General features: G+C 39.7%; 1 protein-coding gene across 2 annotated transcripts in view; it reads left to right on the top strand.

Moving 5' to 3' along the window:
• The first annotated feature begins 293 nt into the window (after positions 1 to 293).
• The window catches only part of LOC149202485 (uncharacterized), a 111,177-nt gene continuing 87,017 nt past the window's right edge, over positions 294 to 24,453 (top strand). The window contains exons 1-4 of one of the 2 annotated variants that reach the window (XM_089399997.1): positions 294 to 466; positions 596 to 731; positions 819 to 928; positions 1,655 to 1,736. In XM_089399997.1, coding sequence (XP_089256123.1) covers positions 822 to 928; positions 1,655 to 1,736 — 189 coding nt within the window. In that variant the 5' untranslated portion in view covers positions 294 to 466; positions 596 to 731; positions 819 to 821. Of the gene's footprint in view, positions 467 to 523; positions 732 to 818; positions 929 to 1,654; positions 1,737 to 24,453 lie in introns of those variants that run through there. The other variant, XM_089399998.1, reaches the window with a different exon arrangement.

Genomic DNA, 24,453 nt, shown 5'->3' with positions numbered 1-24,453 from the left:
TAGCACATTTTGCCTTTCATATGAAAACATTTTGCATAACCATCTTTAGTGATGATGTGCGTTGAAGAATGTAAAACGTCATTAATATCCCATCTCGAACCCCTAAAGAACATCGCAGCTTGAGCACGTTCGCCTGCTACAGTGTCACCAAGTCACCACAGGGTTAGAATTTGACTAACACTTTGCCATATGCTAAAGAGAATTTGACAAACACTTTGCCATAGGCGATCTTTAACGTCGTGGATGTTAAAAATAATTTATTTCTTTCTTTCAATTCTAAAAATTAATGTGTAGTCAACACGCCTCTGAAACGAGATCAAATGTAGTAAGGTGCCGTAAGTCTCGCGTGTTTGAGAAAAACGGTCACAAAATACAGCTATACTCGAAGTCTGCCTGATGTGATGTTCAAATGTTTTTGGGTTTTTGTTGTTACTAACCATCGAAGGTTCATTGGAGTAACTGCAATGTGGGTTTTTAATGATGGCGTTTTCTGGTTCAAAATCTATATTTGGTCTATCAAAATTTGTATTGGATCTATTCCACTGGTTTTCTTATACCATAAATTGGAATTTGCTATATTTGTGGCCCATTCTAGGTCGACCGATGTGAGGTGATAGGGCTTTTAGGGTTTGGATGGAACCGATAGATATTGTTTATCTTCCCAAAAGTGAGTTTATTTGCAGGGCTAAATTGATGCAAATTCAAATGGTGAACTTAATTACAACTTCTATGTGAGTAAAGTTTTCCATTTTACCTATAATTATTTATAGATTACTGCGCTGGTGGAATCTTTTGCTAAAAACCTTCCACGCGTGCAGGTAATGCAGTCGAGAAAGTTTGAAACGGTGGCACAGGAGCTGTCGGTAATACGCGTAGAAATTTCCAAAGAATGTATGGCTGATGTTCAGTTTCCGACCTTTGAAGCCAGGTATTTTGTTTTCTATCTGACTGTTCTAAATTTGACTGTAAAATACCATTATACATTCCTGATTTTTGAAATTTCATAATTGAATTGATAACAGATTAAAATTGTTTTCCCTTTTGTGACTAGACCCTGGTAGCATACGTTTCGACTCTTGTTCTGAGTTTGGTGAGTTTTTCACAGTTATATATTTAAACAGAAAAAAATGTTTCTGGTTGAATCTTCGATTTTTATTTATTTTTCAACAAATCTCCAGCCAACGTTTCGAATTAAGGGCTTGGCTATCTTATCCCGAGTTTTATTTATGTAATTCTTCCCAAACTACCCCATATTCCCTTGAAGAAATATTAAAGATTATTTAATTCCGGTTTATTTTGGATATTTTGTTTGTATGCTTGCTCCTTCCATATTTCTTCTTTTGGACTGGACATATGTATTTTCTTCACTATTCTAAAATATTCATGACTGTCTTGTTTCATATATTTGATGTCTTGTAAATGAATCTGCAATTTAAGTTTTTCATGGTAATTCCATCGAACAGAACTGCATTCTTGTCCATCTCTTCCTGATTTGAAGCCAAAATGGCCTATGCGGACTATGAGCAAAATGAAGATCATTTTTTCAAAATTGTATTGTTAGGTGACTGCCGTCGGAAAATCGATTTTTCTATCACCATACCCCAAAAGTGAGTTCTCTCAAAATTAAAAAGCAACAATTCGTGTGGAATTTCAGGAAAAGACCATGGAAATCGACAAGAAGGAGATTAAAACGCAGATTTGGGGCACCACTGCTCAGGAACGGTTCAGAGCCAAAGGTGAATTTATTGAATTTTTGTAGACGTTTTAATTATTTTTTGGATTGATAACGGTTTTGTGAATTTAAGGGTTTTTGTAGCATGGAAATTGTTTCTGCTTTTTAAGGGTTTTAAGGTGAAGAAAAAGGGGTTTTCTCCATTTCAAAGGTTCACTGCAGAGGTCATAGGTTCTACTTTGAAAAAAATTAGTAATTGCTATTTGGTTTAAATTTCATGGTATTAGTTAATAGTCATCAAGCTCTGTGAGGGATTATTACCTAAATGAAATTAGCTCAAAGAGGCCATCATCGATTTATTCATTAGCCAGGTTTAAATAGCTTATTTCCAGTTTTCTTCTTTTCAATGGGTTCAAGTAGGTCATCATCCATTTTTCTGAAATGGGTGCAAATAATCTAGAATCCACTTTTCCTAAATGGACTCAAATAGCTTGTCATCCATTTTTCTCCGTTTACCTATTACATGATGGACGTTTTTCTTGTATCCAAAACCTTAATTTATCTTCAGATTCCTCTTCCCTCTGTTATGAATGGAATTGGCGCAAAATACTGACTATGATATGTGCTTTGGTAATGTATATTAAAGTTTGAACTAAGAGTTGATTGAAAGCTGTGCCACATGAGGTTTGGTGATGTTACAGGTAGATTTTTATAACATAGTTGTGGATTGTCTCAGTGATTAGAAATTTTAGGGGTTTCAGATTTGTGGACATAGTAATTTAGGATGTGCATTGAGCTTTTTATGTTGTGAACTGAGGTATTTGAGTACTGCTTCCACGGGATAAATAAATATTCCATATCCTACAAGTTGTATTAGATGGAAGGCATTTTAAGATGAAAGTTTAGGACATTTGTAGGTTTGTGCGTGACTTGGATTGGAATGGGAAGTAAGTTGCCTGACTATTGTATTTCCAAGTTGCAAAATATCTTCTAGTGCAATATCAAATATCTATTTGTTTCAGGAATTGAAAGGGAAACTACTAAAAAGTATTGATTAATGAAGTTTTATGTCTAGTAAGTCAATCATGTGTATGGCCTTTGTTGATTGTTTTTCCTTTAATAGTTGTGAGTTGTATCCTGCCCCACTTGTTTCATGATTATACAACATGCAAAAAGCTAATATAGGCAGGTGTACAAGTTTAGGGTTCATTTTATTATCATGTTTATGCTATATTTAAAAATTTGTAATAGTGGGAAACATTGGCTGCAATTAACATGGAAGTTAGTTTTCTCATCGTTTGTATCTAGGGAATTAATACATTACAGTGTCACCTGTGAAACAATGGAAGTGTCTTTTCTATGTGTTATTGAAGGGTAATTTTTAATCAAGCCTTTATTGGTAAAAGATTCATTTGTTAAAAACATCACTTATGAAGGGCGAAATTTTAAACATAACATTCCTTGATGGGAAGCATAAAGACCTAAAACGTAAAAAAATGTCTAATGGGTAAAGAGGAATCCAAATTCCAACCTTGGTGGGGAATATTTGGGAGGCAAAGGAAGAAGAATGTTGAAGAAAGTGTAACTAGGTTCGTTCTTCATAATGACATGATCTTTGTATTTGATGTAATGAAAGGAAATAAATTATTTTTGTAATCTTGCTACATGGGTTTCATGAGCAAGAGTGTCACTAGGTGAAATACTTCTTCTTGATGTCTTTAGGATTTATTTTATATGTCAAAGAGTCATGTCATGTGTATAAAAACTCTTCATGATTTTGTGTAAATGTATACAAGTCTTCAACAAGTGTAACAACCCTCCAAGACCAAGAACTATGCCTCAAAACAAGCCTTCTGAAGTCTGCAAGCAAAGCGATAAAGAAAAGATCAGGTCAGCTCCAAATAAATGACTTAAAATGAATAAATATAAGTCATGTCGGCCCAAGGGATAGCCACATCCATTCACCTTCACGTCGGCTCCAATTATGAATTAAATAAATTAATGTAAGTCATGTTGGCTTGGGTAAGAGACACGACAGTTCGTGGCTCATGTCGGCTCAATAATATGACACAAACCACTATAAATTCCCAATGAAGTTATCTGCGAATGGCACAAGGAAGAACTCGCATTATCTTCTGAAATGTCGATGGGTGCAGGAAGGCATGGCTTGGGTTACGAATGGGTTGCAGGGAGAAGACCTCGTATGAGTGCATGCAGGATATGGTGGAACTCTCTCTGCAGTCTCGCTCTAAAACAAAGGCACAGTAATGAAGATCACGAAGGCACAATAATGAAGATCTCGGACGAAGGCACAATAATGAATATCTCGAAGGCACAATGATGAAGCTCTCGGATAAAGGCACATTAATGAAGATCTCGAAGGCATAGTGGTGATGGATCTCGCACAGTAGTCTTGGCTTATAGATCTGTGCCCTTGTTAACTCGTCTACCATCCACAATGATTGACGCTGTTCTTGGTTACAATCTCAAAAATCGAAGTTGCAGTCTTGATCATAATATTCATTGTTGTCTCGGCATCAACGTAAGGGTGATGATGTAAGACACTGTCACAATCCTAATAGATATGTATAGTGAAACAATATGACAATCTCAACAAGATTGTATCTAGTAATAAAACTCAGATCTAGCACTTCGATGAGTAGCTATGATGAGGGTTTCAAAAGATCTCTGTGATATATGTATTCAGAACCTTACCTCGAGCATGGACAGAACATGAGATCGTTTTAGTGATCTCATTGTTCCAAGGATGCAAATCAATAAGGATCCGATAACAACAAGTGAAGATGCAGTAACTGTGTGACTGCATGATGATTTTAGGATGAAAGATCTCATCAAGCAATATTGAGGATAACAATGTAGCAGTATTGGCTTCAGGGATGCAATGAAGATGATGTTCAGAGAAGTGAAGGATTGATCTCTTGGTCTTGGAGTGGTAGAGTGTGTCAAGGGTTAGGGTCTTGGTATTTGTCAATGTAATCTCTATAAGAAGAATTTTTGTGTGGGTTTTCCTCTCCAAGAGGGAGAGGTTTTAGCCCTGGCAGTAAGCCAAATATTTGTGTTCTTGTATCTTTTGTTTTGATAATAGTTTGATGAAGTTAACTTACACATGCTAATAATGAAGCAAACATCAAGCTAAGATAAAATTGCATTAACTCTTCACAAATTGTTATCATGTAACCAAGAATCATCTTAACTATGCATGCCCAAGATTCTTCAACATGGTATCAGAGGGATTGGTTTAATAGTCAAGGAAGGGTAGAAAATAGACATACATGGATCAAGTTTTAAGCAGAGCATCAAAGCAAGAACATCAAGATCTAAACCCTAGATCAAAGGATCAACCTATAACAAGGGTTACTACCTATATCAACAAGAAACTTTGCCTCAAGTAATCATCATCTAAATGCCACAAGATCAAGGCAGCCCAGAGGATCTAAAATTGGAGCGTACATCATCTTGAAACCCTAGGAAGCAGTTTACAATCTACAACAACAAGAGTTTTTGGATGTCAATGGCAATACACTTGCAATCACAAGTCGATGCTATATTCTACCTAATTATATCAGCAGTCTGTTGATATATCAATGAAGATGGCTCGAAGGGAAGGAAGGCAGTCTGCCTATCAAAGTTCTCAACCGAAAGAAGCATCAACACACCTACTCCATTCACTGCCAACATGCTCAAGGTGAAGATTTTATCTTCACATCTCAAGTAAGTATTTTTCACTAATTATTTTTGAAATGACTTCATTGCAAGAAGATCTGTATGCTGTATGGGTCGTCAAAGGTTCTTGCATGGAATGAGAAGGATTGTCATAATCCTTAGAGAAGTCAGTACATCAAGATCTCCTTTGAATTTATGAGAACTGTTAAAGTCCTATGAAGTAAGAAAGGAGACATAAGAAGGATACATGAAATGCTAAAAGATATACTATCTGAAATGCAATAAAAGAAGAATGAAGAAATATCTTCATGAGATCTCAGTTACGAGATCTAACAAAAATGATGAGAAAATAATCATCATTGATAATGATATTGATAAGTAAGGTAACAAATGTCCATGAACAAAAAGGGTTACCTCGATCAACAATTTGTGGTCTCTATGCTGAATAGAGAAAGACAAAGGACTCAATATGTGCAAAGGAAAGGTTGACAAGATAAGTACTATGGAAAGATTACCTGAAGGATGGAGGAAGCTGAAGAAAGGATCAAAGAAAGAGGGAGTAATAATAAGATGGTGTCCCTCTCAAAAGGATCATATCAGAAATCCCTGCAGATATGAACATAGTAAGAAGATGCATCACGGCATCATGGAAGCAAGAGCTCATATGGAATCATGAAGAACATAGCTCTTGGGAATCTTGTTGTACATTGAAGGAAAGGAAGAAGTCATTCAGGAGAACGGAAACATTTGCCAGATGGGGATATACTAGATCCTGAAGGATGTTTGATAGAGATCTCAACAAATGATCTCCTAGTCCAGGAAGGCAACAAATGTTTCGTTAGACATTCCAACTCTTGGAACTCATGAGATGGTGGTTCAATGACTTGAAGGATGAAGCAGACCAAGGGATTGAAGATCTTTTCAATCAAGGAAGCTGCAGGAAAATACCTGAAGGAAAAATGAGGTATGTATGATTGTATTTGTATTTGCATTTGATATTGTAATGTCATGATATGTGGTTGCAGATAAAATGGATCAAGCATGATCAAAAGGGAATAGATCTCCTCCTCTGAAAGGATGCAAAAAGACATAAGTCAAACTAGATGAAATCAACATAATATGTCCTCATAATGTAGTATGAGGTAGTTGATGACCATTGAAGAAATCTAAGAGCTCCTAGGAATGAAAGATATGAGGATGGAAGAGATCGTGAAGTATGCAACCATGATGAAGGTAGTCAACATCCAGAGGATCAGGAAGACTTGACCAAGAAACCTCCCGGAATGATGTGAAGACTTTGATGGAAGTCTGAAAAGATGAGGACCCTTGACAACAGATATCATCGGGAGATGTGTCAACATGAATGCAGGATGATTGATGCCTACAAGAAGATGTCATTGGAAGAAGGCCATCACCAAAAGGTAATATGTGATCTTTTTTTAGTGTCTTACCTCTTGGAAAAGTCTAGGTACTTGTGCAAGATCAAGGAAGGGAGAGTTGTGAAGGATGTTGCAACTATGTACCTTGTGATCCAGAGCAATCACTATTAAAGAAAAGTGAAGACAAATGAGCTTATGAAGGAAGCCCCAGATGTAAAACCATGGAGGATACTTTCCAGGAACGAAGGAATGACATGACGAAGGAAAGTGATGGATGGTTGAGCCCTACATATGAAGGAATTGATGACATCGAAGTCTTGAATCATCAGTCAACTAGAATACCCTATAAAGCACTGATGATAGAGTCCCTAGGTAGGAGGGAGCTCTGGGGAGTTCCTATGAACAAAGGAACTCGAGCAAGTTTCTAAGTAAAGAGAAACTTGGAACTTGTCCCTGATTAAGAGGGAGAGTCAGACACGACATTCTTGTCTTCAGTTTGGAAGAAAGAATGGAGGATTGTGTAATCATCTGGCATCTGACCTATGTTACTTGGGAGCGGGAGCGGAAGCGGAAGCGGGAGCGGGAGCGACCATTTTCAAAGCTCCCGGTTTGGGAGCGAATCCCGGAGCGATTTTTAAAAAATATATATATATATATATATATATTTTTTATTTTTTTAATTTTTGATACATATATGTCAACAAAAACATGTAGAATGATGAATTAGACATAAAAAACATAAAAAAACATAGATTGATCATTGAACCATATCACATCAATCATCTAGAAATTATAATTGTCATCAACCATGTCCATAAGTTAGTAAAATAGATATTACAACTGCAACATATTGAGTCTTAGACTCTTATAAATCACGATTCATCAAATTCAATCTTAAAGTTCCAACTTCAAGCTTTCAGAATTGAAAATTTCAAAATTCAATAACATTTATCATCATTGATCACCAAAGTTGTACTTGTAAGCTAAGTTTAACCATTACAAACTTCAAGTAATATCGAAGATATTTCTAAGTCCTAACTTCTAGTTCTAACTGTTAACATGATATGAAATGTTAAAAATTTATAAAATGAAACATGAATAATGAGATGAAATGAAACAACTTTAGTCTTTCACAAAGCATCATATTCATAATTCACAATCATTACCAATGAGTTATAATTGCCAAGGCCCAACTTCAAACTTCAAATTTTCATTGTCACAGTGATATATTGTTTACAAAAAATATCATTATGATATGAAAGAGTCAAGAGTCAAGAGTCAAGGACTCAAAACTCAACAGTTATGAAAACTAAAGTCTAATAGAAACTAAAAAAGACAAGTAAACTGTAAATCTACATGTGGCCCTTGCCATGAGAGTCTCCAGGAGTATAAGCAGGTCGTGGTGGTCTTCTAGGAGTCTCCCGCACAGACCGACGACCAGAACTAGAACCTCCACGCGAGGGTGTAGATGGAGGTGGCGACAGCAAAGGAACAAGACTCGGACCTCGAGCACTGCTACCAGTAGATGATGGAGGTGGAGGTGGAGGTGGCATGGCTGCTGCATCTGCTTCAATTTCATCCCTTACAAGTTCATCTTCTAGTTCTTCAATATGTACAACGCCATCCTCCAAATTGTCATCCTCTGGGTGATTGTCCCAAATTTTATATGTGGGATCCTCATTAGCCCGATCACAGTAATGACTCAACAACCTCAAGTTGTAGTGCACATAAACCAAGCTTTCTGCTCGGTTTTCATTGAGTCTATTTCTTTTCACATTATGTATATAGCTGTAGGTGCTCCAACACCTCTCTGCAGAAGAAGAATTTACAACCTGTGAAAGAACTTTTTTTGCCAATTTTGGCAAAAGTCCGTGGCCGCCATATGTTTCCCACCATGTGAGAGTATCAAATTTATCTCTGTCGTCCATTGCATGGAAGTTACCATACAAACCACTGCCACTGAGGTATTTGCCTATTTCAAGGCGCACAGCTGCACATTCCTCCCTGTCAGGTATCAATTTTTCTAATGCTTCCAAATATCCTCTAGTTACCTCTTGATCTAAGTGGGGTTTGGTCCTAACCCCACCCCCTGCTGCAGGTTTGCCCAACCAAGATGAAGAGTAGTATTTTGGCGTAAGGATATACGCCAAGCAATGTAGTGGAACATTAAGCTTATTCCACCGTTCACACACACAATCATGAATTAGTTTGTACAAGTTGGGATCTCTATTATGAACAATATCTTTTATTTGCCCCAACATGGTATCCATTTGCTCATACACCTTGCCAATCACTGGTTTGTCTGTATCTGCAAACCGAATCATGTGATAAATTGGCTTGGTGAAATCCAATACCTGCTTCACACTTGTCCAAAACTGCCCATCAAGAGCGGCCTCCTCCACCATTTCAAAACCTCCCATGTCAGCTGCATTTGTAGCCCTTTCCTTTAATACCTGCCAATGTGGACTTGATACCATGCTAGCTAATGCCTCTCTTACCTTCAAAAGGCGCCTGAAGGTGAGGTAATAGCTACCAAATCTTGTCTTCGCAATCTTCAGCAACTCCAATCTCGAGTGATTGCGGAAAAGGCCATGGGTATTGCTATGATTTGTAATAAATTTTATCATTTGTTTGCCTTTCTTGTACAAATCACCAATCCATTTGTATTGTGCATTTTTGTTTTTGACAATATCATGCAACAAAAGGTTCAATGTGTGAACCAAACATCCAGACCAAAATATGTTGGGGTATTTATCCTCAATAATTGCTCCCGCTGCCTTACAATTAGCAGCATTATCAGTGATGACTTGGATGACATTGTATGGGCCAATACGCTCAATTGTTTCAAGTAATGCTTTTGCAATGTTGATAGCGGTCTTGAACTTGTCCGAGTAATCATGTGCAGCTAGAAAGATGGGACCACTAACAGACACAGCAAGAACACTTATCAATGGCTTGCCTTTTACATTTGTCCATCCATCAGATACAATGGACAACCCATAGTCAGTCCAAGAACTTGTCATTTTATTCAAAGAATGTGATATTTTTGCTTTTTCATGATCAAGGCCAACGGTTCTTGCCTTGTCATACCCAGGGCTCTTGTATCCTTTAGGGGCATCATTTATGGCAGAAACCATTTTGTGCCAATAAGGTGAGCGTAGAACATTGAATGGTATCCCACATGCATAGAGAAACCTGTAAACTTTTGAATCCACATCATTCCTACACCCCTCATCAAGGAAATCTGATATGGTTCTACGGTGTAAAGATGATGACCCTGTGCCTCCATGTCCATATCCACTGCCTTGGGAGGATGCTGAAGGAGTTCTTTGTGAGCTTGGTTCAAAGAAACCCCTTGATCTTTTTGTTCTGTATTGGGCTTCCTCCTCTTCCTTTATGTATTTGGCTCTATCTGTTGTTGACACCGCTGCACAAGTTTTGATTCCTATTTGTTTCTCTCCATCCCATGGCCTTTTCCCGCAGAGGTGTCTTCTAGCACGGGTGTATGAACCTGTGTAATTAGTGTTGCAATGGGGGCAATGAAATTTAGTGGTTCCACCCCCTCTCCCTGTTTCAGCCCTTTGAACATATTTCCACAGTGGAGTTTGGTCTTGTTTAGTTTTTTGAGGGTCATGTTCACCCTCCACCTCCTCCTCAATGGGGTTTTCACCCATTTGACTTCCTCCGGCTTCTTCATCCACCTCTTCAGTTTCAGGCCCCCTCCGTTTCCTACTCTCCACCACCATAATAACTATAAAAGGGACCAGGAAGAGGAAAATGCCAATAAATATCCCCAGGTCCATGGTGTTGTTTGTAGGGTTTGAGTCTTGAATCTGCAAATTAATTTAGTTTATTGGGATTAATTCATTTAATTTATTAATTTAATTTAAATACATGATATTTAAACTCAAACAGCTAAATTAAACTAACCAAATTAACTACCTAACTAGCTAAACTAACTAAATGATTAAGTTACTTACCTCTGCAGGCTTGCTCCTCGCTCCTTGGCACTTGCTCCTCGCTCCTCAGCTCTGGCTCCTTGCTCCTCAGCTCTTGCTCCTTTGCTCTTGCTCCAGCTCTCAATCTCTTGCTCAATGAAGTTGAAATGAAATTTTTTTGGCCCATTGGGCTTATAAAATAAAAAAAAATTCTAAATTTTTTTGAAATTTCGGGTCCGGCGGATTTTTTTTCCGTCGACCCGCTCCCGGAGCGATTTTTAATGCTCGGGAGCGATCGCTCCCCGATCGCTCCTGGGCATTAAAAATCGCTCCGGGAGCTCGGGAGCGATCGCTCCCTAACAGACCAGGGAGCGCAAATTTTTTTAAGGGAGCGCGCTCCCGAAAATCGCTCCCGTCCGGGAGCGATTTTGGGAGCGCGCTCCCGAGCCGCTCCCGCCCGGAGCGCGGTTCGGGAGCGGGTTCGAGGGGGGGGGGGCGCTCCCGGGAGCGATTTTCGGGAGCGCGCTCCCGAGCCGCTCTCGCCCGGAGCGCGGTTCGGGAGCGGGTTCGAGGGGGGGGGGGGGCGCTCCCCCGCAACATATCATCTGACACTCTTTGAGGATGTGGTAGGGCATCCAAGACAAGAGTGGGCAAGAGAACCAATGTTCTTGAGGGATGGGAACACAAGATGAGAATAGTCCTAGTAGGGCATACTCGGAGAACACCCGAGTAGGTATGACCCTAAGAGAGAGAATGATGATGCGTGTTTATTAGTCATTGGTCTCGCCAACATTGTGTGCTCTGATCTAAGTGAGAGATAGAGCTATTAGTCAAGGCCTTGCTAAATGGAAACAATGTTGGTTGAAATGATGCTATAACAGATGGATTGCAAATCCGATTCTTCTTATGAGAAATTCTTCAGATTGAGAATGACCAAGTACCATTATGAATACCTCCCTAGTTAAGAGGGAGTGTTGAAGAAAGTGTAACTAGGTTCGGTCTTCATAATGACATGATCTTTGTATTTGATGTAATAAAAGGAAATAAATTATTTTTGTAATCTTGCTACATGGGTTTCATGAGCAAGAAGTGTCACTAGGTGAAAGACTTCTTGATGTCTTTAGGATTTATTTTATATGTCAAAGAGTCATGTCATGTGTATAGAAACTCTTCATGAGTTTGTGTAAATGTATACAAGTCTTCAACAAGTGTAACAACCCTCCAAGACCAAGATCTATGCCTCAAAACAAGCCTTCCGAAGTCTGCAAGCAAAGCGATAAAGAAATGATCAGGTCGACTCCAAATAAATGACTTAAAATGAATAAATATAAGTCATGTCGGCTCAAGGGATAGGCACATCCATTCACCTTCACGTCGGCTCCAATTATGAATTAAATAAATTAATATAAGTCATGTCGGCTTGGGTAAGAGACACAATAGTTCATGGCTCACGTTGGCTCAAATAAGATGATGCAAACCACTATAAATACCTAATGAAGTTATCCGTAAATGGCACAAGGAAGAACTCGAATTATCTTTTGAAATGTCGATGGGTGCAGGAAGGCATGGCTTGGGTTACAGATGGGTTGCAGGTAGAAGACCTCGTATGAGTGCAGGCAGGATATGGTGGAACTCTCTCTGTAGTCTTGCTCTAAAATGAAGGCACAATAATGAAGATCATGAAGGCACAATAATGAAGATCATGAAGGCACAATAATGAAGATCTAGGACGAAGGCACAGTGATGAAGCTCTTGGACAAAGGCACAATAATGAATATCTTGAAGGCACAATGATGATGGATCTCGCACAATAGTCTTGGCTTATAGATCTGTGCCCTTGTTAACTCGTCTACCATGCGCAGTGATTGACGCTGTTCTTGGTTACAATTTTAGAAATCGAAGTTGCAGTCTTGATCATAATATTCATTGTTGTCTCGGCATCAACATAAGGGTGATGATGTAAGACATTGTCATAGTCCTAATAGATATGTATATTGACACAGTATGACAATCTCGACAAGATTGTATCTAGTAATAAAACTCAGATCTCTGTGATATATGTATTTAGAACCTTACCTCGAGCATGGACAGAACATGAGATCATTTCAGTGATCTCATTGTTCCAAGGATGCAAATCAATAAGGATTCAGTAACAACAAGTGAAGATGCAGTAGCTGTGTGACTGCATGATGATTTTAGGATGAAAGATCTCATCAAGCAATATCGAGGATTTCAATGATCTAGCAGTATTGGCTTCAGGGATGTAGTGAAGATGATGTTAAGAGAAGTGAAGGATTGATGTCTTGGCCTTGGAGTGGCAAAGTGTGTCAAGGGTCATGGTCTTGGTATTCGTCAACAGAATCTCTATAAGAAGAATTTTTGCGTGGGTTTTCCTCTCTAAGAGGGAGAGGTTTTGGCCTTGGCAGTAAGCCAAATATTTGTGTTCTTGTCTCTTGTTTTGGTAGTAGTTTGATGAAGTTAACTTACACATGCTAATAATGAAGCAAACGTCAAGCTAAGATAAAATTGCATTAACACTTAACAAATTGTTATCATGTAACGAAGAATCATCTTAACTATGCATGCCCTAGATTCTTCAACAAAGAAGGACTGAACATTACATATGAGAACAAAGTGGAAGGGAGCAAGAATAGTAGTTTACCCATTTTTATGCAAAGAGCAAATTAGCCGTTCACGAAAAGTATTTTGCACATCTATTTATATGTTTGCTTGCTCTGCTTTTTCCTTTGTCTGGAGATAGTTATATTCTCTTCTTAGGTTTGTATTGCTTGCTTAATTGTTGTCCTCTCTGTTGTATTTCGAGTGGAATGGCTAGCCTATATATGCAGACATTTCTATAATTGTATGTATTTATGTGTTTTTGGTTTGTTAGCACTTAATCGTCTATCACGAGAAAGAGAAGAGAGATCGAGTTAGCTACAAAGCTTACTGCTTTAATGCAATTTATTTTCTATCATGGAGGCACAATTGGATCCCTTGTAGGCATTGATTTTTATGCTTATTTCACGACCTTTTTATAGGTATTTTCGGCTTTTCCTTTTCAAGTGCTTATATCAAGTTCTTTGTGTCAATTCAAAGATCTCACCAATCTATGTATGATAGGGCTTCATAATAAATAATAATATCCAGGTTAGCACATTGCTTTGGTTCCCTCCTTGGCTCCTCAAGCTTGTATAAGTTTTTTAGGGTTTTGTTCAAAGAGAGGGAGACTTTCCTTGATCGGTCTTAAGGCTTGGTGCAGGCCTCTGGGGATTCCTTATTTTTGGGGAAGGAGATTGACACAGGGTTGAGGGTGGTCTCTATACCTCGTCAGTGAAAGGACCCTATTCCAAGGTTTTCCAGCTACAACATTTGCCCCCTTCGAGCGAGGTTTCTGGAGGAAGGTGTGAAGGTACTTGGAAGGAAGCCTTGCATGAAGAGAAGGGAGTTAGGAAAAGTCAGGGAAGTCGACGTAGAAGAATGAAGTTCCTGAAGCCACGAGAAGAGAAGTTCAACTGTGGTTTGGGCTTCGACATCTAGACGAGGTGATGGAGAAGTCGTAGTTAGGTCTAATAGGGCACTTCATGGAAATTTATCGCCGAATGGATGGAGGATGTATGGGCTCCTCATATGGGTTATGCCCCCTTATTCCATATGTTGGTCAATGGGTGGATTTTTATCCTTCTAAAATCGTCGAGACACAAAAATGGCTCTGTCAATGTGTAATTCCTCCAGTCTTGTCCTCAAGCGTTGGCACTCGGGGTTCGACACTTGACATGAGCCCTTCTTTGTAAGGCACGTCTGGGTGTTGCTTCCAGGCTTATTGTTATAGTTTTGGAACTGATGAGACCTGAATATTATCGGGGATTTGGTGGGTAAGTTTCTTTTCTTCGAAGAAAACTATGTTTTGTTGATAGATAGACACATGGCTTGTTTCCTAGCTGAAATTGACATCAACAAGGGTTTGGTTCCAACGATTCGCCTCCAATGGGGAACATTCTCGTTCTCTCAATCCTTGGATTATTAGGGTTCACCCTTTAGATGCATAGGGTGCAAAGAGGGTTTTTTTTTGGAACCATCTGTGGTGGGTCATAATGGAATTCAGATTTGCAGGCCCCGAGTGTTATCAATTCATATGCAGCGGAATGTGATGGAGGGACATGCCAATCAATTTCGAAGACTCTATCTCCTTCGAAATAGTCCACTTTGGAGTATGTGAAGACCCCTTTCTCGATCTCCCCGCCACCGAGAGTGATGGCAAATGATCTGCTATCTCTAGGTGCTCATAGTTCCCCTTTGGTTGAAAAGGTATCTAGGGGTCAGGGTTTCATGATCCTCTGATCTGGATTTAAACAGGAACGCAATAAAATACAGAGATAACCATAAATACAGATATGCAGCGGAAATAATACTTCATTTCATTACTGTAAAATACTGAAATAGGCTTACAAATAGAAATGGAAATAACCCGGCTAGGGCGTTGGTAGCTTATCTCTGAGAAGAGATGTGGCGGCTACATGCCTCTGAATTGTTCTGAACTGTGTTACAATGAGGCTCGAAGGCCTATTTATTATTGAGAAACAATGGAAAACCCTTCACATCCCAAAACCTAACCCTAGAAGATGAAATGCCAAACTGTGGGCCCCGTTTTGGGGTGAGTTGGATAGCCAACTTCTTGGGGTCGCGAATTGGTCATATTATCTCCGTTTGACGCGCATAATAGCCCATTGGAAAGATCTCTCCAAGGACTAAGACGGAAAAGACGATTTTTTGATAGAAAAATCGTTGGCGATAGATTTCCCCAAAAACGTCGTTTAGGGCCTCAAAACGGCTCCGGAAGTTTAGGACCCGAAAAACTGCTAAAAATAGTAAACTGTGCTATAATTAAGGAAACTGAAAAACTGAAAGAGACAGTTGTGGGGGTCCAAATGGGATAGGTGGGTGGCCACCAACATCCACCTGGATCATTCCTCTCCCCTTAGGAAGCAATGGTCCCCATTGCGTTGAGTTCCTCCCTGAGATGAGGAAGCTTCTGCTGAGCTGGGTCTCTGGTGAGCTGTTCTGCAATCTCTGATGTGTCCAGAAATGGTGGGAAGCATGGTCGGCGACGGTCCACATTGAACACTCGGTGCAAGCGAAGGAATGGAGGAATGTTGTGCTTCAAAGCATTGTTGCCCGTAGCCTTGTTATTGGTGTAAGGACCATGTCGAAGTGGACTAAGTTTCTGATGGGTTTTGGTAAGGTGTTCTCTCTGCAGATGTAACCAAACTTTGTTGCCCACCTGAAACTTGTGTGGTACCCCTTTGGGTAAGGAGAAGTTTCTGTGTTCTGTCATGACTGTATCCCTCTGTTGCTGCTGCTGCGCGGAGGAACCCTTCGCGGGGGTCATGGATGTAGCAACGATCTTCCCCTTACTTTGGGAGCGAACCAGACAGGAAATAAATTTCCTAGTCTGTGAGATGAGCTTGCTGCCTTTCTTAGCAGTGATCAAAGAGGTGGCGGTAGGTGGAGCTACCTCTGGTATCTTGTATAATGAATTATTCAAAGAAATAATGACAGCACGAGGCCTTGACTCATACACAGCATGTCGCCTCTACAAGTATGGCTGGCCTAATAATACGTCACAAACATCCAAAGGTGTAACATCACACAATACCTCGTTTGTGAAGGGATTGATGCTGTAGGGAAGGCGGCACTGCTGGCGAACTTTGAGATCTCGTCCTTCGTGAAGCCACCTGATACTGTACGGCTGTGGGTGTGGTGTAGTTGGTAGGCCCAACCGCTTCACGACCTTTGCTGAAATTAGGTTCTTTTGACTGCCACTATCGACAATGAAATTGCAGCGACGAACCCTTCACCCACATTTGTGAGTGGAAAAGACGTTCCCCCTCCTCTGGATCTTCGGGCTCATTTTTCTGGATCTTGGCGGTGGCAAAAGTGGCGCTGGGCTTCGCATCAATGATTTGCTTCCCTTTGCCATTCCCCTTGTCAGGTTCTGGCTCAAGGTCAGAACATGCATCTGATTCGGAAGCCTTCAACTCGGCCACCAGCGACTGCTTGGTCCGACACTCACTTGTGTTATGAGTGAGACTCTTGTGGAACTCACAACACTTTCCTGTGTCCTTCTTCGGCTTCGTGGTGTTGTCTTTTCTTGCGGCTTCGAAGGGTTGTCTTGGGTCACCCCGCCTTGGGTTTGTCCTTTGGGCTTCGGATTTGCAGATCCAAAGTCTCGCTTCTTCTGTTTGAACTTTTGCTCGATTTTGACAGCGTATCGGTATGCTGTGCCGACTGAGGAGATGCACAACACTTTCCTGTGTCCTTCTTCGGCTTCGTGGTGTTGTCTTTTCTTGCGGCTTCGAAGGGTTGTCTTGGGTCACCCCGCCTTGGGTTTGTCCTTTGGGCTTCGGATTTGCAGATCCAAAGTCTCGCTTCTTCTGTTTGAACTTTTGCTCGATTTTGACAGCGTATCGGTATGCTGTGCCGACTGAGGAGATGTTCAAGAACTCCATCTCTTCTTGGATGTATTTGTGTAGGCAGCCGCGGTATTTGAGTACCAGATGCAGCTTAGAATCTTTGATACCCAATTGTGTGCGAAGGGTATGAAAAATGTTTGTGAACTGCAACACATCTTGGTCTCGTCCTTGTCGTAGTGTGGTCCATTTGATGTATTTGTCCTCATAGCTTTTGACAGGGTAGTACTGCTCCTTGATGGCATCCCGGAAGTCATTCCAAGTGGGTGCGGCTGAAAACAGTGAGCCAGTACTTTCATCCTTTTGCTCGCAGTAGGTTTCCCACCAGTCCTTGACGTGGGGGGCTGCTTTGAGAAGAGCGAAAACAATCGTTTCCCGATTTGAAAATTCATGAACAGAAAAATACCCATCTAGTAGATTTAACTATTTATCTACGGCATCTGTGTCTATTTGACGCTCGAAGATGGGGATTTCAAAATTAACTTGTACCTTAAACGGTGTGGCGTTTCCAGAGTAGCTGTTGGAAGTCGATGCGTCACCTCTGGGTAGCCGCTGAAGGATCTGTGCAAAGCTATCCATCATCGTGTTCCGTTGCCGCTCGAGCGCTTCTTCGAGCAAGATTTTGATAGGATCTCTTGCCCCCTCGTGTTTCTTCTCATCCGCCATGAGAGGTTGTCGACATTTGCGAGGCTGGTCTTGCAAAGGTTCGACCAGTTCAAGCCCTAACTCCTTATATCCCGACCTCATTGGGGACATGCAAAGAAAAAAACAGAGAAAAAGCAGACCGCTCTGATACCACTGATCCGGATTTAAACAGGAACACAATAAAATACAAAGATAACCATAAAGACAAATATGCAGCGGAAATAATACTTCATTTTATTACTGTAAAATACTGAAATAGGCTTACAAATAGAAATGGAAATAACCCAGCTAGGGCGATGGTAGCTTATCTCTGAGAAGAGATGTGGCGGCTACATGCCTCTGAATTGTTCTGAACTGTGTTACAATGAGGCTCGAAGGCCTATTTATTATTGAGAAACAATGGAAAACCCTTCACATCCCAAAACCTAACCCCAGAAGATAAAATGCCAAATTGTGGGCCCCGCTTTGGGGTGAGTTGGACAGCCAACTTCCTGGGGTCGCGAATTGGTCATATTATCTCTGTTTGACGCGCATGATAGCCCATTGGAAAGATTTCCCAAAAAACGTCGTTTAGGGCCTCAAAACGGCTCCGGAAGTTTAGGACCTGAAAAACTGCTAAAAATAGTAAACTGTGCTATAATTAAGGAAACTGAAAAACTGAAAGAGACAGTTGTGGGGGTCCAAATGGGATAGGTGGGTGGCCACCAACATCCACCTGGATCATCCTCAATTGTTCCAAGGATAGTTTAGTTTTCAGTGTGTCTCTAGCCCCCGTTTTAGAAAGGGGGATGTTTTCGGATGACCCTTGCTCGACATCTATGTAGGGTTCGATTGTGGCTTGGAAAGAGATTGGCTCGGGCCAAAACGTGAACGAGATTTCAGTGGACGAGGGGTCTTCTCTTGCCATGGCTCCACACTCTATCTGCTCGGGGACAAGGGCTGTTGCCGATCATTTGTTGTTAGTTACATGGAAAATGTTTATTTTTCGTCACATTGCGATGACATTTATTTTTCATCACATTGCGATGACATTTATTTTTCATCACATTGCGATGAAATTTATTTTTCGTCACATTGTCACATTCTCATAGCCATCCCTCCCACATTTACCCAATTTCATTGCCCTGTCATGGTAAACATGAGACAGAGACTTACTATTCCATGAATATACCTCCTAGATCCAATCTATGAATTGCGGACGACAATTGGAACTTACCAAATGAAAACTAACATCCTACAGGGCTTATAGAAACTAAGAGGTAGAACAATCACTCCCAAGTTATCAAACCTTGAGCTATATTTCCTTTTTAGTGACATGGGTCCACACCTGCATGCATGATAAGGCCATGCAGTGATAAGCCTCCAACAACATGTGTAATTCTGTAAGGTTTAGGCTATGGCTCAAAACTTCCAATTCGGAGGGTGCAGTCCCAGATTTTGAGCCAACATTTCAGCCTAGCCTCCATATGACTGCCCAAAACATAGTGATAATTTCTAGAATAATAAATAACATCACGACAAAGCCATTCATACAAAATTTGATCACAGGAAGTGACCTAACCCAGCCTAACCATGACAATATTTTTGTCAAGCATATGGTGAATAAGTAATCTACAAGTCATGAATGCATATATGAACATAGGGGTCTGGAACTTATCTGAGAATCACCAAGATCTAATGCCCTCTCATAATAGCTCTAATAGGATTTTTTAGCTTGTGCCTTCATTAACCATTAATAAACTAATCAAACCATATGAAGAGTCATATCTAGAACTTATTAAGGAACCATGCTTATAACTAGCATATAACAAAAATAATAATCATGATAGAACAACTGCCAAAGCCACATAATACCAAGTAGAAGTACTAATCATAAAATACAGTAGGAAAATATCTCTTATTAACATATGCAAAATCCAGCCAAGTGAGGGACTTCTACATACCATCCAACCATAGATTGCGCTGAACCAAATCTTTCTTTCACCAAATCCGACATGTGCCATATTCCAAGCGTGAATGTGGGGTCTCATGGAATAAACCGAACAAAACCAAACCAGGGCTTCTAGAGGCCATGCCACCTCAACCCTCAACCAATGGCTCCACCTCACGGTCATACATCACTAGCACCAACCAAATCGTTCTCTACCCAAGATGCCAGGGCTCTAAGAACTAGTAACTCAACCCATGGCCTTCCATGGCTTGAGAGAGATTTTTCAACTCGGCTCTACGGACTAGTAACTGAACCCACTAAGTGCTCTAGAGTGTTTGTCCCAACCTAGTTTGCAATACTAGTAACTCAACCCAACTTGTTACAGGGCTTCCAGTGCGTTTATTACAAATCACAACTGTAAGGAATTATGAGAACCAACCAGAAAACAATCAAATGAAAAAACCCACAACACCCTAGTTATCTAGGAAATGGCAAGGAAAGGCTAAAACCACTGTCAATCCAAGAAATGCTCCATGCCAATGAAAAAGCATAATCGTACAATCACATGTTCCTTTGTGCTTTCCCAGTTTCCTTTGCCTTCTTTCTCCAATCCAAGTATGTCGAAGTGCTCCAAAAATGCTCCTAATATTTCTTTAAGTGTGAAGAGTGTGAGAGAATAGAAGAGAGATCTAAGCTAAAATTGAAAAAATGTTGTGAACTCATCCTCAAAAGCATTTTTATCATTAAGGCCTCTATTTTCTTCATTTTCCCTCAGTTTTCCTCACATGCAAATATTTGAGCCTTCATCTCCCCTTTCTCCTATTTTACTTTATTTTCATAAATACAATGTTAATTAATTCCTCTTTGCCTTTTCCAATTTCTTTTTCAATTTCCATAACCATTAATTAATCATGAGTGATACCTTGTCACTGCGTTTTTCCTGACATTCAACTTGAATTACATGTCCCATGACTTTGGTCTTATTTTATTTACACAGGAAATCAACCAGGGGTTGTTACAAACCCCCTCCCCCTTAGGGGAACGTTGTCCTCAATGCTCAATGACACTTATAAACCAACAAAACACATGTTTCCAATGGAGCTTTATAACATAGATCGATGCAACATTTACATCATATCATACCATGAACACCATACCACTTATTGGAGATCTCTAACAAAGCTCGATGCGATATTTACATACATATGCATATATAGACATAAGAAAAACATAACACGAAAACATATATCATAATATATTCTCTCAAATAGTGACTAGAGAAGGATATATAGCCCGCATTTGATCAACCATCTCCCATGTAGCTTAAATGGGCCCAAAGTGGTTCCATTGCACTTTAACGTGCTTGATTGCTCAATTTTGGAGTATGAACATCTTTCGCTGCAAAGTGCCCTAAGTTTCTAACTTGAATTGTCCTTCTAGATCCACTTGCAATACATACTAGTTAGTCTCATGATCACCATATTTCACATACTTCTTAAGCAATGACACAAGGAAAACATCATGTACTTTCATTGTCGAAATTAGTGCAAGTCATTAGGCCATTGGTCCATTGGTCCAATCTTTTCAAGGATCTAGAAAGTTATGCAATACTGAGGTGCTAACTTGGTACATGATCTAATCCTCAAGGAGCTCTTCTTGGGCTTGATTCCGAAGTAGACATGTTCACCAACCTAAAAATCCATAAATACCCTGTGTTGATCTGCATAAATCTTCTGATTCGCCTATTCTACCTTTAGATTCTTCTAAATAACTTGTTGTTATGTCGAAAATTCACTTCTAGAGAAAACAATTAACCCCCTAGGTCTAGTAGCTTGATCAAGAAACAACAGGGGAAAAAAATATCTATGTATTCCTTAGAGAGATTAGAATAGAGAAAAGAGACTTGCTTGGAGTCTGTAGTAATTCCCCCTCTTCTCCTTGCTTGTAAGCTCCAACTCTAGCTCCAAGCGTTATAAATGGAACCTACAAAATTTACTAAAACAAGAAAGAGAGCTACAATATCCACATAGAAAAGACTAATGTCTCTAATCAATGATTCAAATGGAATTGAAATACATAAGAATCAACATGACACAATTATAGGAAAACATAGTGATTTTTGTATTAAAATGGAGGAGAAAGATACAACCATTTATATATGCTTGAATTTGTAGAAGTCTCCCAAATTATCTTGTCCTTCCATGCTACAAAGAAAACCTTCAAAATCAAACCTAATGAATTAATGGAGGATGATTCCTTAAGCTCAAAGTAGCAACATGAGAGTACTAGTAATCTCCAAAATCCGACCCAAACTCTATGGGATGCAGTGAATTTATAGGGTAAATAGGATAGTTTAGAATTTACCAATCTAGGCTTGAGTTCCACATATGAAGGTGGATCAGCGCTAAGGATAAGAGATAAGACCTCTAGAGTGGGAATTTGAGATCTCTATCAATGGTAAATGGTTAAATCCAACTTAGAAGCTTCTAGAAGAAGAATATTCATAATTATTTTTTATTTTTCCTATAATTCTAGAACTACCTCACTTGCAAATAAGAGAAACATGCGTTGGTCAATGCAAGTTCTCATTTATGCAAGTTAGAACCATTGTAGGTGGACTGACGTGCATGGTGCGACGAGGCTAAAATCATGGTTTTTGAGATAATTGACCCAGAAACTCAAATTGATTAGAGAGGTGATGCTTAGGGCTTCACAAAAGGGAAAATGACAAAGGATTAATGATATTTATTTATAAAGGTTTTCAAGCCTTTTGAGTGAATGCAACATAATGACCTGTAACAAATTTCCCCCTAATGTCCAAAGTTAGAAGCATTGGTTGAGGACTGAAGTGATTTACCTTGTGACAAGTCCAAATCAAGAATAAATTGGTTGAGATCATCATCTGTTATAATACATATTATCATTATGATATCATTGCCGAGGGAGCCATACCCATACTCATCATATAAGCCAATATACATGTACAATGATCAAATAAGTCTCGCCCAATGATGACAGAGTGTGGACCCATGCTTCGATGACTGTCTGAATGATCATAGCCAGTACCAATATGCTTGTGGAAAGATGTTACGACTCTTCAGGGCAGAAACACCCAAATTTGTGGTATTCTCTGCACTTTGAGAGGCCAACACGGTTCCATGACACTAGTCACTTTCATGAAAGGATTTGAAATACTCTTCATAGTTAAAAATTGCCAGACCAGGCAGTAACTCAACCAAAAATTGATTCGTGTTTATTTCTTCAGGTAGGTCTCCATTATATACATGAGGGAGAGACTGTTCACTTCATCTCCCGATGACTGTTCATATTACTTATTTATCTATTTACATTATATTCACCCAATCATGAGGATTAGGTGTCAACATTCTCCCCCTTAATCTGAAGGGATGTTGGTGAGTCCAAGCATCATTCTGAGTCGTTCAAGCTTTTCTCTTCCAAGCGCTTTGGTGAATATGTATGCATTTTGCTCATTAGTGGAACAATGATGGAGATGGATTGTTTTGGCCTCAACATGATGTCGAATCAGATGATATTTATTATTGATGTGCTTTGTTCGATCATGGAATTTTGGGTTCTTGGCCAATTTTATTGCAGAGGTATTGTCAATCATGAGTGGAGTTGATTGGACTTGTTTTACCTGCAAATCTTCAAGAATTTTCCTGAGCCACGCAATTTCTTTTGTTGCTTTAGCTGCTGCCACGTATTCTGCTTCTGTTGTGGAATCTGCTGGAACTGATTGTTTGCGTGATCTCCAGGAGACAGCTCCTGATCCAAGATTCATAGCATATCCTGAAGTAGATACCCCAGTTTCTTTGTCTCCATCGAAGTCTGAATTAGAATATCCAATCAAGCTGAAGTCGTCCACCTGTGTATACTTGATTCCAAAGTCTTGAGTTCCCTTCAAGTACCTTAGAACTCTTTTTGCAGCAGACCAATGTACCTCACAAGGCTTTTGCATAAACCTGGAGAAGATTCCAACAACAAACGAAATGTCTGGTCTGGTAGTAGTTAGGTAGTTGAGACTTCCTACAATCTATCTATACTTTGTTGCATCCTCAAATTCTTTTCCTTCAATAGATGTGAGCTTTAAGTTTTGTTCCATTGGAGTAGTAAGAGGATTGCATTATGTCATGCCAAACCTGTTCAACAGATCTCCAATGTATTTCTTTTGAGAAAGAAATATGGACTTCGGATGTTGGGTTACTTCAATGCCAAGATAGTAATGAACATAGCCCAAATCAGTCATTTCAAAACTTTTTCCAACTTCCTTCTTTATGGATGCAATGTAGCTTTCGTTGTTCCCTGTCATCAAAAGATCATCTACATATACCACAAGATATACAATTGTTTAGCCAACTTTCTTGACAAATAAAGTTGCATCATTAAGATCATAATGTTTGAAATTGAATTTCAGAAGATGCTCAGTTAGTTTTTCATACCAGGCTCGCGGTGCTTGTTTGAGGCCATACAAGGACTTCACAAGTTTGCATACTTTATGTTCATGTCCTTTCACAACAAATCCTTCAGGCTGAGACATAAAAACATTCTCTTTTAGATCTCCATTTAAGAAGGCAATTTTTACATCCATTTGATGGACTTTCCAACCGTTCTAAGCTGCTAGTGCAAAGAGTGTCCGGATGGTAGCCCATTTTGCTGTGGGGGAAAATGTCTCCTCATAATCGACCCCTTCCTTCTGTGCACAACCTTTTGCCAC

Source organism: Pinus tabuliformis, chromosome 2_1 (genome assembly GCF_031772625.1).
Source record: "Pinus tabuliformis cultivar Carrire ecotype Pingquan chromosome 2_1, CPIR1, whole genome shotgun sequence".
Taxonomy (NCBI): domain Eukaryota; kingdom Viridiplantae; phylum Streptophyta; class Pinopsida; order Pinales; family Pinaceae; genus Pinus; species Pinus tabuliformis.
The sequence above is the reverse complement of the archived record's forward strand: the minus strand, read 5'-3'. Positions and strand labels throughout refer to the sequence as shown.